We start from the raw sequence: 18,937 nt of genomic DNA, 5'->3' as shown, positions 1-18,937 counted from the left end.
CAGTTTCTTGCTGCATAATTCATTTATGTGGACATATGTATAATACAAATATTCCTTACAAAATCAAGAGAAGCCCAACAGCATAAGCCCCCACCAAGGCTGAAATAAATCAAATTCAATCAAACAAAAGTAGCAAAGTTAACCAGATGAAGAAAATAGATGAAGAAAACTTTCTCAAAAAGTAAGTTGTGGGCCATCAAGAGGAGACTGCTCTGAATGCTGAAGGCAAGCAATAATACTCTGTAAATCAGCATAGACAGAAAGTCTGTGCAGCTGTCTCGCAGATGTCTGTGATGCAACATCTTTGAAATAAATAGCAATGATAGCCTTGCATCAAGTTTGCTAGCTTCAGAACATCTAGGTTTAATAATGAGATTTCTACTTAAACAAAGTCATCTTAATTGACTGTGTGGCTGGTACAGCATTTCTGTATCATCTATGTCATCTCTGTTTACATCATTCCTCTCAGAAACAGCTGTGACCAGCATACGTCACTCCTCATTCAGACAAGCTTCTTAATGGGGAACATCCGTGGTATAACTTGATTCACCTAGATGTTTGGCAGTCCAAAATTTAGAGAATTTCTTTAAAATTATTACTATCAGCTCTTCTCCTGGTTACCTAGGTTTTCTTGTTGTGAATGCAAACATAAAAAGTGCCATGCCATTTTTCTATGAAAATAAAGAAGTGTTAACAGTCTTTTTCAGTTGGTATTTTCAGCTCAGGATATAAGACTCATACACCTGCCTCATAGAAATGACATAAAAAGAGAAGGTCAGATACACTTTCCTAGTTGATGACAAGTAAAAATAGGTGACTTGGAAAGAAAGGGATAGCAAGGACTCCTGAAGTGCTTCATAGCATTTATGCTTTATCTAGGGACAGAAGAACAGAAGGGACCTTCTGTGTCTCAGGGGGATGTAAGCTTGCAGATAGCCTGCAACAGATTCAGACACTTTTCACCACTGCTGCCTTCCTGGGTTTAGAGCAAGTCATGATAGGAATACTTTGCCATTTATAGTTAAACTCCATTGGTGAAAATAAATAAATAAATATATTCACCATGAAATTACCTTGCATTTGTACTTCTCTGGAAGTTATTTAAAGATTAATTGTCATTCAGAGGGAAAATAAGTTCATAGTTAAGAAATACGATGCCATGGTTTTACCCGTGTACTAGGTGAACCACGGTGCTGTTTTGCAGAGCTCCAGTGGCCTTTGCTTACCCTATTATGTATGCAAGGCAACATTAAGCTAAGACCCTGCTATATTTATTTATACGGAGGACATTCCCTCTGCAACGCATTATTTCCCTCTCAATAATTCTGCACAAACACTGATGAAAAAAAGGCAAATAAAAGAATGTATCTCATGTGGATGAGTTGTGGCTATGGGCAGTAAAGCTGAAAGTAGGAAAGGAATTGTTTGTAGAGAGAAGCACAAAGGCAAATTAAGTGCAGGGCTTCTATAAGGCTACAATGTTGGGATCTGTAATCACATTTTCCCCAAAGTTCATCAGACTTTGTATCAGACTATGGCTACTCTGAAGAATAGTGTTAGACCTTAAAGTAACAGAAGTAAGCAACAAAAAGAAACTCAACTGATTTATCTTAGCCTTCACTTTGTCTGAAAATAAGTTAAACTACAGTGTACCTGGGGCAAACGTCAACAGCCTTTGCATCTTCCCAGACACATCAGTCTAAATACGAATGTTTGGAGTAATGAGAGCCAATTATGTGTATATACTACCCTTTATTTCTCAACTTTGCTAGACTTATAAAATGGCCCAAAGAATGGGTTAGGAATACAGAAATCCCAGTCTGCTAAGCATTTTTTTTCAAAACTATATCAAAAAGTTTCTGTTTATTTTTTTTTCTCTATCTGGAAATGTTTTCTTTTATCTTTTATTAAAATATTTAAAAAATATTCATTTAAAAATTAAAATGAGATTTCGAGGCAAACATTCTGGCTTGCCTTTTTAGAGTAACGTGTAAACTTTAAAAATATGCTTTAAATATATCTAAACACATTTGAATAGATTTCACCGCCTGTTTTGAGAAAAAAACACCCTTAAGAATTTGTTGAGGGATACTGAGGCATATATTTGAAAAACTGTACATGTGATTTATCCTGCATTTCTGAGCATTTCCAAGCTTTGCAAATAGCAGAAATATTATTTCTTTGGTAGGTTAGGAAATTTCAAAAGAAATAAATGGGAAGAAGGAATGAAATAAGTATTTGTAAGTTATACTTTGCATTTGGCTGGAGAAGTTTGTCTGTGAATCCTGTCCTTGCAGGTAACAAAGAGTAATGCTTGCCTGTGTCACAGGGCTACCGGTGAGGGCAAGGCGCCGCTGTACTGCACGTACCTGGTACAGGTGAACCCCTCTGCCTTCATCTATAGCCACTCACAGTTTGGCATCTTACTGGGATGGTGAAAAGCAGTTGGGCAGCAACTTCCCCTGGTTTCGGTTGTTAAACATTACCTTATATGTCAGCTTGCTCTTGTGCAGCAAGATGACTAGGCACTGCAATTAGTCTGTAATCCCCGCTTCATTCTGTACCTAAACCTCACCCCTTCCCTCCTCTGCTGGTGAATGGGGCTGCAGGGCTCCACGGGGACTCTGCGGGTTTATTCAAGGCAGTGACTGATAGCAGCAATCACATGACAGGGAAACTCACCTATCTACAAGACAAATCTGAAAGAAAACTCTTTTAAGTCCTTGCTTACTGCTTTAAAAAGCTTAGAAGGCTTAGGGTCCAGTTTTTGTTGTTGTTGTTTTTTTTTGCTTTGTACCTCCCGAGTGCTAAAAACAGAGGAGAGGACAAAGCAGCAGGTTGTTAAATGAAATTAAGTTACATGCATCCATTTATTTTAGAATCAGAGCTTGAACTCTTCCTACTTGTTTCACATTACGTATTTCTCTTTAAGAGGAAGTTCAGGACTTTTGTTTATTAAGAAGTGATGGAGAATCCTGTTAGCTCGGAAATTTCTGACAGATATTCCAAGAAAGAAAATTCTGTGGAATATTTTGTTTTTGTTCAACCCAGTGAGGCCAACAAGCAACACAAGGACGCAGCTGCTCCTGCGTGTGGTTACCTTCACGCATGAAGGACACCCCACAGACCTCCCCAGCTGTCCCTCTACGCAAGCAAACCACAACCCCCTAGCGATGTCTCATGCCAGTGGAGGCTGCAGAAAAACTCCTTGAGGACCACAGCATCTGAGAGAGGCACGGAGTAGCGGAACCTGTTACTAATAACAAAACACATGGAGAGGTGAGTTGTCCTTAAACAAATGTGGTAATAGCTCAGAGGTTGTCACTCCATCTGCTTGCAGGAACTGCTTGAAGTGAGACCACACAACATTCTAGGCACTTGTCCCACCGAACACTTGACCTTATCCTGAAAGCAATGCTTTTCTCTTTAGATCTCTTTCCAATGTATGAATAATTAGAGTTATTGACTGACAGTATATATCTCAATTAACATTAATTATACTAATTCCATGCACAAATAAAAACGGACACTGTTATATCAGAATCAACTTATGGATAGTGTTTGTAACTTCAATCAGTATTTAAGAATTATGACACTGATTCCAAGTTCTTATCCTCACCCAAAACATTAATTTAATATAAATGCTCACGATGCTACATAATGTAATAATTTTAGAGAGTTCCCGTATCCATTATTTTCCCAGCTAACCTCAGCAAATGCATTTGCACTTAAAGCAGCGTATAAATTGTTGCAATTATTACTTCTAATTTCTAACAGAGACCAGAAGTGGGCTGTTTAACTTTAACATACATTATGCATTCCCATAGGATTACAAATTAAAAATAAATGACATAAATCAGGTGGGGGAGATAACAAGCTAATGGAAGAGCAGTCCAAGAAGGAACACAGGATAAACTCTGAAGTAATGTAGTAACTTGGAATTACTCAATGCAAAACCACAGAGTAATTTCTTTACTGAAACTAAATAAGTAATTTCTCATAGATGATACAGAAGTAGGAACACGAGACGACTCTGAACAAAGAAGTATACAGGAAGTTTATAGAATAGCTGTTTGTAATACAGAGTTAAGTTTATCCCACTTACGATATTGTTTGTATAACAAAATGTGTGTTTAATACTTGAAAAATTCAGCAGGCATATATGCCATTTTAAAACTGATTTTTAAAGCCACGTATATGCAGTCTGGTGTCCTTCTGTACAAAAAGCTTAACATTAACTCTGATGAGAGCGAAATGTGAGTCACGTACGATGTAAATTATGCTGCTCCTTGGAACTAAGCCATGACTAGTTAGCTGATGCAGCAGGTTTTCACTGATACAGTGAAGTCACATTATTACCTTTTTCCTTCCTCTATTTTGAGCAGCCAAGAAGAGAAATTCCCAGTTTCTCAGGAGAGGATTAGTAACCAGGAATCCCTAGACAGTCTGTGCTTTGGCTGAAGCTTGTACACGGGGAGAGGAGATAATGTTGCTTTACTACAAGGGCTCTTCTATGACAATGAAGTTTTTCAAAAGTGCTTCCCTCTCTCAGCTCATGGCCGAAGTTATGGTACAACACTGGACCAGTAGTGGTGTGAGACTGCCTTCCATTGCAGGTGTCCCCTGAGAGAGTATCTCATGGAAGTAAGCCTGCCCAGCTCCTACAGGCTGCTGTTGATGCCCAGGTGACAATACAAATGGTGCTGGAAACACCTCTGGGGAAACAGGAAGAGGTCTATTGTACAGAAAAAGTGGTGCCTGGGGGTGGGCAGGAATAGCCAGGATGAAGCCTGGATATGTCAGACATGGCTGGGAAGAGCCACTGATGGCAGGGAGCTAGGGAGCAAATGCCACCCCCTACTACTTGCAGGGCTAAGAAAATTATTTGAATCAGACAAGTCCTTTTCTGATATATATATATTTTATCCCCCTCAGAATGACCTTCAGCTGGATTTGAAGTGATGAGAAACATTTTTTATATTGGTTAAGCTACTGACGGAATAAATACCGTTGTCTATCTGGTTGCTGTATTAATTTGTCTTTTTAGTTTCTCACACTGCTGCCTTCCAGCCACAGTGCAGCAAAGCCCCAACATATTTAAATGATGGTTTTCAGCAAGTTCCTGTTTCTTTTCCATTCTCCCCTTTTGTAAAGATAAGAAAAAAAACAAAAACTGAACTATAAATAAAAATGTGGAACATATCATTACGTTCTTAATGTCATTTCCTTTCATATAGGAACAAAATCCCTCACTTCAAGGCAACCCACTGAAATGTGAAACGTAGTCGAAGTTCTACAGAGCCCAAGAATATTAACATAATGATATGTTTAGGGCAAAGTGAAAGAAAATATTATATTTAATAGAAATTGCCAGGATAATGCAATTATTTATAATGAATGAATGGAATTTTTATTTCTCAGTGTCAAGATTTGGAACATTCATCCTTCTTTCTGGTAACTCCAATTTTTTAATAAGAAAAGTTGAACAGGACATGAACTAGTCAAAGGAGGACAGTTCCAGCAACAGTGCTGGCTAAAATGTTTGGGTATATTGGGTCAGAACTGACTCAGAGTAATATTTTCCACCACATGAATAACTTAACGACATGGTTCGAAGCACCGTAGATTCCCTACTGCCCACAACTTAGTCTCGTATACCCAGTTTAGATTAGTTTTTGAGATACCATATACTCATAAAATACTGCCTTCAGGACTTCATTAAAAGTGCACCAAAATTTTACTACAGTAATGCAGCTTTAGAAAATGTCTTTGAAAAAATGCCAACAAAGTTAATTCAAACAATTATATAGCATTCTGGTCCCAGATTTTGATTAAAATCAATTGAAGTCACTAAGGAATACAGTTGAACTCAATGGTATCATAAAGAAACTATTATACATGAAAGGTACCAATTATCAATCAAACTTTGAGAATCCACAAAATTATTTATGTGGCAACGTAATCCCCTTTGAACTACGGTGTTGACGCTGGCAGATGCTTTTCCAACAATGACTTGTACATTAGTTTCCGTGGGTCACTGCATATGTGCTAGAAGAGTGAAAATCTTCCATCTACTTCATACACTGGTTTTACCTACCAAAAGAAGCCACAGAAAACTCCTACTATTTGTACCCAGGTCTGCCCAGCAGGTATGAAAAATCTAAACAGTATTGACTACGAAACTCATCAATCTAAAGAGTATTGACTATTGAAACACAGCAGGACCAACCTTCACCAATAATAGTTGCTGGAGTGGGAGATCACAGCTCTAAAAGCAACAGCATGAAAATGAATTCTCAGCTATTTGTTAAAAAAGAAAAAAAAAATACTATATAATCTAATTGGTGAGAAGTGGATACATTGGCATCACTCTTAAGTGTCATTGGTTTTCAGTTAAATGTATCCTCCCTAACTATGGTAACACTTCTTAACGTTCAAGAGGATTAATTTTTTCCCACTGAAGCTTGTGAAGCATTATCTACAGATCATATTAGAAGGGACAGGAGAGAATTTAATGCACTGGATTTGAAGTCATTTACAAAACTCATTAAAATTCCAAAGATGCAAAACGGGTATTCTGTCGTGGGCTTCTGCAAATCTGGAGAAATTACCCCTCCCTCCCATGGGAATACTTTAAACACAAAGGAAATTCTGCAGTTAGAAACAGAAAGGCTCCACAGAAGATAAATGAAAAATGTGTTTTGTAAATTGAAATGTATCATTAGTTTGTATTTTCCAACTGAAGCTTGTTAAATGCAATCTAAGTGAGCATGGGAAAGCAGAAGAGACTGCTACATTTTATTTTAGCAAATATTAATGATGTATGGCAATCACAAATGGAATAGTAACTTTAAACAACTGGGGGAATAGTAATGCAGAATTAAGGCAATAATGGGAGAGGACAGAAAAATCTAAAGACAACTTAGATAATTTCTTTTCTCACAATTTACATTTGAATGCTTTCTTCACTGGTTAACCCATAAATGTTGCTAGTAGACTGGCACAGTTCAAATAACCTTTTATTAGACCAGTACACAGAACTGGAAAAAAACAGATAACTGTTTTGGGTAGACTGTTTATTCAGAAGGACTTGCCAAAGAAAACCTTTTCCATTTTCTTCACCTATGCCTCTTGATTATAGAATCATAGAATGTCCCAAGTTAGAAGGGACCTACAAGGATCATTGAGTCTAATTCCTAACAGACCTAATAGAAGACATCACCTAGCCACACAGGTCTTATATTCAAAGACTGAAACAGATAGCAGACTAGCCAATTTCAGGTGTATCCAAACTTTGTCCACATACAGCCTTTATTTTTTGTTGTCAGAGATGGCCTCCCATACCGGTTTTACATTCATTAATTCATCTCAATCTGAAAGACACGGTGATTCAAAATCATGTGCCTCATGTTTTGATCTATAATGTAGAAGCTGTACCTCTTTAATATATGATGATGGCATGCATTATACTGAAAACCTTTTAATCCTGGATCAGTGAGTACAAAATCCCAGAGACAAAAAAATGCTGACTTGGTGCATAGGGGATAGCAGGGTCTGTTGGAAAAAGGAATGTGCCAAGCCTATAGAGACAAATGTAGATATTGAGTGAGGCACACAGCACATGTTGAATCAAGGAAATGTATGAAGACAGGTAGAAAGACAGAGACCAACTGTCTTGTACCATCTAGGTCCTGTTACAGGCATATTTATCTCTAGAGGTCTGCTCTTCTTTCTGAACTGTTAGATGTGCTCCTGTTGGCTTCCTGTAATTTAGTTTCCGAGCTGCTGTCTCAAACTTTTGAATAAAAATACAGCCTTGAATTGAAGGAAACACGCTTAAACATCACAGAAGAAGAAAACCAGAGCTGAAGTATTCAGGTTAGACTCAAGATAGTGTTCACTGACCTGCAAATCCCCTTTTAATTACATTGGCCTTGCACTATTTCATCTACATACTGGGTGTGGTGTATGTATATATATATATACACACATACATATACATGGAAGTGAATAATTTAGTAAAAGAATTGGAATTACAATCCAAAGTCAGGGTCAATAGGATAAAATTAGTCACATCTATTTCTGGTACAAACTTCTTATATTCATTTAACTAATGTGTTTGTAATATAGGAGTAAAATTAAAAATTAAAGTGTTGAAATAGGAAGGAATGAGAAAAAAGGGTTGTGGAGAATGATGGATTATAGTATGAAAACAAGAGATAAAAACTGCCAGTGAAGGGATTAAGGAAGGCAAGACATCACTAGAGTTGGGAGAAAGGAAGATTATTTCTGCAGCTGAATTATAGCTAGATTGACAGTCTCTGTAGAGACTTCATCAGAGAAGCTGTTATTAAACCCTTTCAGTTCTGTATTCCAAAACTTCTGGAAATACAGTGTTGGATTTCTGAAATCACTCTGTGTGTATGTATGTGTGTGTGTTCACATGTGCATGGGTGTGTTGCACTTAGCACAATGGGTCCAAATCTCAATTCAGGTATCTGGGCAAGGTGGTAATACAAAAAAGTATTGATAGAACATACTATTGCAGATGGTAACACTGGTTATATTTACGTAAAGTGTGTGACTCATAAAAATGTGCCAATTCAAATATAAATGATTAATGTCCTCTAAAAAAGATTTAAGATCCCTATCACTATGTTAAGTTATAAAGTACAGCTAAAATCTGTTAACAGGTAAAACGTGGCAAAAGTGGTATCTTGTGTTAGTGGGTTAGATTTCCCTTGTGTGTAAATATATGTCCTCAAAGAGGGAAAAAAGGCAAATAAAATTCCACAATAAATATTAAAGGCAATTTCAAAAAGCATTGGCTCCTTCCTCCAACTGAACAGTGGGTCTTTGCTACCTGTTTTCATGACTTAAGGAATGATTTCACGTTTCGATGTGGTGCATCACTAAGACCTACACCAACATTGCAGGCTTTTGTTCAGATCTTCAGATGACAAACTCACCTGCTCCTGGGACATATTCTGCAGCTCTTTCTCCCAAGCTGTCCGGTCATCATCCAGGTGGTAGGAAGCAGGTGGGGTGAGTCCACGCAGAATCAGGGGGTCACGGTCATGGCAGAGGGCTGTCAGATGTCCAATGTATAACTTCAACTTGCTGCGATTCTGATCGAGTTCTAAGAGGGGCTGAATTGTCTGAAATAAGAACAGAAGTAGTCAAGAACTGTCTGAGACACAAGCAATGATGAAGGAAAAGATCAAGGACAAGGTTACATACTTGTTCAGCTTTATACTGAAAGAAACCTGAACACTCTCCCTCCCCACAGTATTCCTATCATATAGTCGCATAACCATCCAGCACTGAGGCAGAAAGAAATGAAGGACATCAGGAACAGAGAAAGATGACAGCCATCTTATTGATATATGAAATAATGATGATACGGGGTGAAAAATGAAACAGTATGAATTAAATGGATTAAGTCTATTGATTATCCAGCAGCACTCAGTCAGCTATTTCCACTCCCTTCTTTAAAGAAAATATATTTTTTTGGATAAAAGGTGCCTGTCAACAGTAAAAGCCAGTGCAATTTAGATTCTCCCTCATTTTAAAAACAACCATTTCACTGTTACATAAGTATGCATTAAACATGTTCCAAAGAATGAAATTTCCAATGATGTCAAGTTGCTGGTTTCTAAGATGAACATCTCTCTATGGTAGAAAACGGAGAGATGTATCTTAACCAGAAAGTCTTCTATTAGTTTTGAAAAGGTGATGACTTTCAATTACTATTGCAAGCCAGATTCTATACAACAGACTAAAAACATAAAATCAAAGAACTCTAATAAGTACTATTTTATTTCATTATATATTACCTAATCTGAATCTAAACTTAGTTGCTCATTGCAAGCCCTGGCATCATCCAGTTCCCACAAAAATTATCAGAAGAGCCATTTTTCATTTGCTTTACTAAAAAATAGAGTTCAAATGGATAAATACATATGTGGAAACCCTCACTATATCCCCACCCAAACTATTTCATATTGTTCTAGGTATTCATGGGCATATATTCAAAAGTGCAGTATACAAAGCTTTGGCTCTAAGGTTTGCAGCTGATCAAAAATTAAAGAAGAAGCAGGCACTGTGCCTCCACTCCATAAAATGAGGTGTTGAAGCTATAAGCACTGATGCGCGCCAGCTACAAGAGCTGGAAAGCCTTGCTACAGTGCTGGCAACTTGTCTTTGTGTTCCCAGGCAGGGGCTGCACCTGCTCTCTGCTAACAGGCTGGGGATATCTTTTCAGTAGGACACCTCTGACCCCGCTAATGAATAAGGAGTGAGATAATCTCTGAGTCAACAGAAACAGGGTGCTGGCACCACTTTCAACAAAGACCCTGGCTTCGAGCCCTTTTAATAAGGCTGTCAGGGCTCACTTATTTTGTTTCTAACACTGTTGTACATGGATTAATTTCTGTAGAGTGAGAGGATCTGAGAGCGGTGGCTAAGCAGCTAACTAATGTCAAACTCCTTGTCCCGCAGAGAGCCAGCTGCGCTCGACAGCCAACAGCAGAACATCAGGGTGGCAGCAGCGAAGACAAGCCAGCAGCAGCCAGGCTGAAGGGACAGACAAGAAACCTGCAGAGAGAGTAAGCTCGCATGCCCTGTTATAAACCTTACCACTATGTGTGGCCTTGGGGCAACATCTGTTTACAGATATGTACACGTATAAAAATATGGTTTGGTGTATCAAGACTGCAAACTGCAGCAGGGCAGAATACTGCTCTCTTGTATAGGGCAGTAGGAAGGGATATTTTAGTAACATCAGCACAGTCACACTTCACTTCCATCACCAAGTACAATGGTCTTTAACCAATTGCACCCATCAGCTTTGGTTGCTTGGTGAATTTACACTCAGTTTCTTATAATGTGGATCACGTGGATTATGATCTGAACGCGCACTGCCCATACAGGTGTAAAAAAAAAACCCTGTGACATTTCTAATTTGACTGATGTCTTTCCTTACTATATGGTTTCTCCACAGGGGGGAGAATGATGGAAGATCATACCCTGAAAAAATACTGTTTCATTAAAATGTGGAAAATAAGTCGTCAATGTCTAATAAAGCTGACCAATCAACACAGTAGGTGCCTTGTATTCTCTTACAGATAACACATTCTATCAAATATCCATCCAATGTGCAAATTCCACTCTGTAAAGACCTGGACTTGCCAACCTTCCTGACTGTTCTTTGTGATAAAGAGAAAGCAGAGCTATCTGGCAAGTAGTGATGGAAGACTTTAATATAAGAGTTGAATTTGATTGCTTGGGGATGTTCTTTCTGTACCCTTCCCCCTTACCTTAAGCAGCATGTTCCTCCCTTTCTGGAGATAGGCCAAATGAGGCGTGTGAAATTTCTTAACTAGCAGCACTCCCAAAGCTGTTCACAGAGCAATCATTTCTCTCACTTGGGATCCATTAAACCCTGCCAGTCAAGTAGGAAATGCCCTTCTATTTGCGTTCCTGCCGTATCTACTTTGAACTAGACACTTAGCAAAAGGCACCGTGCTTCCCACGCAGCAGAGCTGCCACTGTCTTATCTCAAGAGGGTGTAAGAGCACTTGCTATGTGGAAAGGCAGGGCAGTACTGGACACATAAACCACATCATGCTCCCATGTTCAGCTCAGAGCTGTAGAGCTTTCTAAGAAAACAACGGGTAGACAGACCAAGCCCAGGAATCTCTTCTGAAGCAGCCAATCTTCATTAGGCGCACTGATACGTTTGGACCATCCTCATCAAAGCATGGAATGAAGTCTGCTTAATGTACCACCTAGTTCTGAATATTGCAAATAGCCAGCTACGTGTGAAAGTTCATTTCACTAAAAAAAGCAGTCACTACAATGCTGAAGTGGAGACACAAAATGCCTTAACAAATCTCTGATACAAAACCAAAGCATCTCTTCTACCAACAGAAACAGACATTTGGGAAGGTGTTTCCAAACAAATCCAACTTGGAAACAACATGCCCAGTCTTTTCTGAGATTTCACACACACAAAAAAACCTTTGAGCATGACAAATGGGAGTCTATTTGTAGCTCTGCAAGCCATTATGACAAAAATACACTTTAAATAAAATTAATACTTTAAATAAAATTAATATTGCTTCTTCAACTGTAGTTCTGCTGTCGCTGTACAATGGTCAGCTTAAATATAGGCAACTGTATTTAAAAGATTTTATGATAAAAGTCTGCATTTAAATTCATATATGCGCTGCATAGATAAGAAAAGGTACTAGTAACCGAATCTGGCTGGAAAGACTTATCTAAATGTTTAGTCACGCTTATTGTGAAAGATGAATACAGCTTAGATACAGAGACTGTTGTGTCTAAAAGTTTGTCTGAACAGTGTCTAATGTAAATATGCAAAAACACGTAGGTAGTTATATGAGAAAGAAAGCCAGTGAATGGGTGGTATAAGTGCAGCAGTGTCGAACTGAGACAAATGCGATATTGACTATCCGTAAATGTCTGCAGAGTAAAGTATGGTTTTAATCAACATGTAATAGGACTCAGTCACCACAACCACCAGCTTTAAATTACTGGTTCTCCAGGCAAAAGGACTAATGACCCAGTCACCTTTCTCCCTGCTAGAATTCCCTTCTTCTCCAAAGGAAGCAACCACTTTTCTTTGCCAGAACTAACTAATTAACTTTAGTTAGTTAATTTCAGAGAATATGTTTTAAATTTCTACTTTGCAATAAATCTGCAGCTCCCCATTTGGAGTGGAAGGAAGTCTTTTATGTGTCCAGTCTGTTTTTCCATTTGCATCAGTTGATCTAGAAAAAAGTTAGTTGCTTACAGAATCTCCTCACCCCTCAGAATCATGCATATGGATCAACAGCCGTAATCCTTTTTCTTACAGAAACATACCTCCGAATCCTCTGGGTAAACAAAAAGAAGAAAGTAACATCTTGACACAGCAATGCTAATACAGAGTACCATGCATACACTTGGCACTGGCATGACTGCTGTCACTAGCTTGCCTATGCTGCTTGCAACATAACGTTGCATGCATTTGAATTCACTACAGAATGCAACAAGGCAGAGTAATATAGATATGTGGTCTTCATTTTGCAACCAAATAATTCAGTAAACTTTTCTCCTCTTACCCATAAATATTTGAGAGAATCTCTGAAGAACAGCTATACCAAGAAGAAAATGAAGAAAATAAAATGGAACTGATAAATAATCTCAGGGTCAAAGTAAATAACGTGAGGTCAAAATATAACTAGATTTGCAAAAGTGTTTGAAATAAGTGTGCATGGAAGGAATCAGGAAGTTTCCAAGGAATTAACTGTTTTGAGAAATGCTCTAGCTTGCTAGCCTGGTCTCTGGACCTTGACTGTACTTTGTAGATTCTGCAAAGGCACAAAACCAATGACAACAATGACACCTTAAAAACTTCAGACTGGATATAGCAAATAGGCTTTGAAAAGAATCAAGTTAAATCAGCCCTTTATCTCTTATCTAGCACATTTATCATGCAAGCACAGCAAATTATTTTCAGCTCCAGTTTTTAGCCTTCGTTGCTTACAGACACTGCCCAACAAAACTTACATGTACTTCTCAAACTACCGTTACACAGAAGATGGACTTGAAGTCTCAGTAAATAGAGACTTGATTTGTAAAAAAGAAATTATTCCAAGGAGGACCTGAAAAAGCCAACAAAAGATGGAACAGATCATAGTGGGCCCTCAGATGCCTAAAGAAAAAAAGTCTCCTGTATCTGGGTTTTGTTACAGATATCATCATAAAAGAAAATTTTGCCAATATAGCAAAATTTCTCGTATTGTAAGATATGGAAATAAACTAAGAAACAGAATGATACAGTCTGGAAGTATTTGCATGGCAAATTGAATTATGCCTTTTCCCTGCTCAAACCATTTGTGTTTGTTTGGCAACAAATGCAAGGGTTCAACTATGATCATCGTGCAACCATTGAATGCAGTGGAGTTTTATGAGGCATGAATTTGGCTCAGAAAGTGCAAAGCTTTCCCAAATTCAGAACAATTTATCACTGATGTCTTCCCTTCATTATTTTAAATGGAAACAGAAGAAAGTTCTCAAAAAGACTCTGCCTGACCTCAGTTCAGTTCAGCTCAGTTCACTGCTGTACAGAGATACTTGGTTTCTTCAAGAGACCACAATACAAAGGCTCAAGGACAGGCTCAGTTTTCTTTAGATTTGTTTTAGAGACAAAAATGGATTTAAATCTAACCTTCATCATTTTCTCCTCATAAAACAAAACAAAACAACATGCGTGAGGAGGTGAAAGAGATTCTGGCTATTTTGACAGAGCTGTCTTACTCAGTTCATTTCTGACAGAATCAATTAGGAAGTCATTTTTATAAAGCAAATTCTTTCTGAAATTTTTATACACCATGAACAAATCCCATGGATTAATGATTTCCAGAGTTCACCCTCTTCATCTTGGGAAAAATCCAGACCAGAAGAATAGAAAAAGCACAAAACAGGGAAAGTAGTTTTTTGTTCTCTCATTTAAGTAAAATCTTTTTGCCATAATGTAGGTGAATCAAATAATTGCAGTGGGTTGGTAGGATTCCTAAAGCACTGAAAAAATATTTCGAAAATATTTTTCTACATAACAAATCCAGAAGTGCTTTTTCATAACACTGGCAACTTTTGCTTACATGGGCTGTGAAGCAAAATTTTGTGGGGAACCATGTGTGGAATAGCAGGGACTACTACAGATCAGAACTGAAATACACTGGCAGGACTGTGTGAAGCTTATAATTGGCACATTGGGAAGTACTAAAGTTCAGCAAGGGGGTACTTCAGCAGAGCTGAAGGGTTTCTCTACATACGGCGACTCCAGCTTGAATTTTACCTGTTTCACCAGTCCCTTGCTTTCAAAAGCAAGAGCATTCACCGAAATCCTCACCCACTAAATATAACTAACTGCTCTATGCACACATGGCATCTCTTTCTTCTGTAACGGCCCATATGTCTCTTTCCTAGTTGAGTCAAAGGAGAGAAATTTGTGACTTAATTGCAAGATGAGATCAGAACATGCAAACTCAAATGTTCTATTTATTTGTCTAAGTTTTCTTTTGTTTTCAAAATCTCTTGGGAATCTATCAACCCAGCAACTTAACTCAACCCAAAAACAGGTGGAACAAAGCAGAGTAAGGTCTACAGAGAATCTAACATCTTCCAATGCTTTTTAATATGTCAATATCCACTTAATTTGAGAGTGTCATTCCTGTAAGTTTTGATAGTTACCAGGTGAAAATTTTCAATAATAAAATTGATTACAGAAAGCTGTGAAACTGGGTAGTCAAACTTGGGATACCGAAAATTAGGATATCATCAAGAAAAAAAAAAAGTATTCCTGTAGCAAATGAAAATGGTTCAACAAGCAATGTGCTCACAGCTTGTACAATGAGACCGTGGACTTAACAAGCATCCTCTTGATCAAACTTCTGAAGATGCAATTAAGGAAGTGAAAGTTTTGATTTCACAGAACACATTTTATTCAGATTCCTTCATCACAAGAATATTGCAACTTGAGAATATGTAAGATCTACCTGCTTGTATTTTTAATCTGTTAAAATTTTCTATCACTCATTCTCTTATTAAGAGTGAACAAGAAAGCACATATATTCCTTGATATGCTGTAGTTTGTCTATTACTTCTTCCTATTACAAGAGATAAAAGGAAACAGCAGCTAAAATGCTTTTGTTTGAAAGCCGAAAATTTTATCACATATACTAGGAGAATCTGTCCATGTGAATGCTTATGTATCAGGGACTGCATTCTTTCGTCTCCCTGCTGTCTGATACATTGTTAATGGAAAACAGAAGGCATTTCTTAAGTAGTCTACCAGAGAACACAATCAGTGCTCTTCCTGTTCAGATGAACTATAACCTCCCTGTTCATGGGCGATACGAATCTTTGTCTCGTCCCTCTCTAACACTGAGTCTTCATTCAGTTGTTTCAGCTCTCTACCTGCTACATGACACTTTCAAAGCAAAGCCACATGAAGCCACAGTCTGCCTGGTTTGTCTGTCGTCAAGATTCCCTTGTGGAATTCTTTGCTCTCCATTCAAATGCAAATTTCCATCAATAAATATAAATATGCACACATAAATATCTATATAAATTCTTCTCTATGAGTTGCATTAAACTAACAGATGTAGTTGGATTGCCTGTGGTGAGACTACTATGAGTTGGAACCTGGCATCTCTGTCAGTAATTACAAACTTCACCAGCCAGGAAAATACAGCGTCTAGATTGGCTACATGCCCTTATCAGTTTTTATTTTAGTCATATTTCTCTCAAGCTTGTTTTCATAGTTAATAAATTGGAAAGCAGGTTTGGGCTTGATTCTTTCTCTACTCTAATGCTGTTCATCCTCCCTCATTTCTTTTCTCCAAACTGCACTGGCACACCCCTGCTGGCTGCAGCTACTCCACTCCTGTCTCTATCCTGTCTATGAGTGCCAGAGCTCAACTTCACTCTCCTTTATGCTACCAACAGCATACTCACAGTGAGCAGAAGCTTCCTCCATGGTTGCACACTGGCATGTGGATGAAGGCTATAAGAAATCTAAATGACTAAGTAATTGGGAGATAGTACAGACTATCAAAAAAGTCTGCAAGTGACAACGCTCTCCTGGAAGCGGCCAGAAACAAATAAAAATGTTTGAGTATAGAATTCTTACTTGCTACAAAGAACAAGCTGTGAGTAGAAGAACATATTGAGCTGTAAATCAGAAAAGAAAATAAGACACAGACCTGGAATAATCTGATTTGGTAGATATGAATGATAGCCTCTTTGCAATTGTTTTGCTGAAAAGCTCAAATCTCTACAAAAAGAAACCAGCCATCTGTTTTGAATGTTTTAGAATATAAGTATCTATTTGTGTTCTACTTTGATCTGTAAGAATAATAGGAAGACAGTGATACAATCCAGTTACACCTCTGTTGTGAGTGCTTAATTCATCCCAGAACTGCAGATTACAAAATTCCATCTGGAAATCTTAGTCTTATCTTTCTGGGATCAGAAAGAAGACTAACAGTGTATCAAGATCAATTCTTTTGTGCTGGTAGATAAAACATTCTTGGACAGAGAATATATTCTTCCAATATAAAATAGTTATTAAGATAGCAAAATAGTATAGTTAAAAAACCAAGCTAACAAAAGAACTGTTCCCAGGGAAAGGACTGGGAGCAGAACTTAATGCCTTTTTAAGGATAGCATTCTTCTCAGGCTGGCCCATCCCAGTCTAACAATACTCTATTTACTGGCTAAAAGATTGCATGCCAGTACAGGAACAGAATAAGAGAGAAGGTGGAAAGGAATGGTTTCCAAACTGGGATGACAGAACATTAATCATATAACAAAATACTAAGGTTGATATCACTATCTCTTAAATTGGTCACTCCAACGAGATGGGATCGTTACTTACACTGAAATAAGAAAGTCACTGCAAAAGGCTTTTCATTATTCAGTCATTACAGTCAAAATGCTTGAAAAGTCTTGAAAAGAATAGATAACTGTTTGATAGGTAAATCAAACATGTAGATTTTGAACTGTACTTCTTGAGTGAACAGCTGTCAGTCTATGCACCCTCCTTGTGCCTCCTTGCCCGTGCTTGATGGCAGAGAAGTCTTTCAGTTTCATAATTAACAATGACGCCCACATAAACAGGACTCCAGAAAAGCAGGGATGGAAGGCAGGTCCTGTGATTAACCAGGACAACTGTATTCAAAGTGCTACCCTTGTAAGGATTAATTAGTTACATCATCTTATTGGAGTGCATCGCACCAGGGTTCTTACTGCTACAAGTTTAGCCCATCTGGAAAGTGGGAGTGAGGAGTCCTGACTGTTACAGTATGACAAAACAAATCTGGCATCTTATCTCTCAGTCAGGCCAAGCGATAATGTTTAAATAAAGTAAGATTATTTCATGTAGCCGCCTTCAAATTTTGCACAGTGAATGTCTCTAAGGCAAGGCACATTCTTTCACAGTGATTTTACACATATGAAAGAACTATAACAGATATAATACAGATACACCACACAATTAATTTGTAGATTTTTATGGAGGAAGAAATAACCCTTTGGAAAACAAAAGATGACAATGAAAAGGGAGAGAGCTGTCTAAAGAGCTTTGTTCAGTATGCTATAATCGGAGCTCCTTCAAATATTTAACGCATGGGTTAATGGGTTATTATACATTTTTTGTGAAGGAATAGGATCTTGGAAAGAAAAATAAAATTATTAATAAATCAAGTTGAACACAAATCTAACACAATTTTGGGAACAAATTCAAAATGAGGTATCAGAACCACCATTATACCACTGTAACAACAGTTTTAGGACATTGTGTAATAATATTACCTAGCACTTATGTAGCACTTTTCCCAAGCAGAACTTACACTTCACAAAAACTTCAGCTCATTTTACGATTACAGAATTTGAGACAGAGAGAAAGAAAAGAAGCGAGTGGTAGGAGACAATGCCAGGAAAGAATTTATCTTCTGAATCGTGGTCTAGTACCGTGTCCAGTGAAGTATGTTGTAATATGAGTCAGGCATGAAAGCTTGATTTTTTTGATCTAAGAATTAAAAAGACTATACTGAAAATAAATTTATTTAAAAAGCATCCGCAGAGAAGCTTATTAGGTCACAGTGTAGTAAGTGACAAGACTGAGAACCTAAAAGAATTGTGACAGTAGGATGAGCAGCCCTCTACATGCTGCAAGCATGAAACTTGCCTCACGTTGAGAGAAAGATCACATTTATGCAGTGAATGAATGTCCATGTAATCATCTGAAAATGGATCTCATCATGAATAAGATATATCCTTTGCTGAAGAAAATCAGTATATTTATTCAAGCACCAGAGTGCATGAAAAAAATGAGTATTCCTCTCAAGCTTCTCAAAGTACAGGC

General features: G+C 37.8%; 1 protein-coding gene across 19 annotated transcripts in view; it reads right to left on the bottom strand.

Annotated features, from left to right (window-relative positions):
- ERC1 (ELKS/RAB6-interacting/CAST family member 1) overlaps nucleotides 1-18,937 on the bottom strand; it is a 301,807-nt gene that overhangs the window by 9,904 nt on the left and 272,966 nt on the right. For 14 of the 19 annotated variants that reach the window (XR_011810085.1, XM_027463493.3, XM_072039666.1 and 11 more), the window contains one exon: nucleotides 8,970-9,158. Coding sequence is in view for 13 of the 19 variants with exons in the window: in XM_027463493.3 (XP_027319294.3) it covers nucleotides 8,970-9,158 (189 nt within the window). In the remaining 6 variants the exon portion in view is untranslated. Of the gene's footprint in view, nucleotides 1-8,969; nucleotides 9,159-18,937 lie in introns of those variants that run through there. The other 5 variants (XM_027463536.3, XM_027463548.3, XM_027463539.3 and 2 more) reach the window with 1 other exon arrangement.

Source organism: Anas platyrhynchos, chromosome 1 (assembly GCF_047663525.1).
Source record: "Anas platyrhynchos isolate ZD024472 breed Pekin duck chromosome 1, IASCAAS_PekinDuck_T2T, whole genome shotgun sequence".
NCBI classification, from domain to species: domain Eukaryota; kingdom Metazoa; phylum Chordata; class Aves; order Anseriformes; family Anatidae; genus Anas; species Anas platyrhynchos.
The sequence above is the reverse complement of the archived record's forward strand: the minus strand, read 5'-3'. Positions and strand labels throughout refer to the sequence as shown.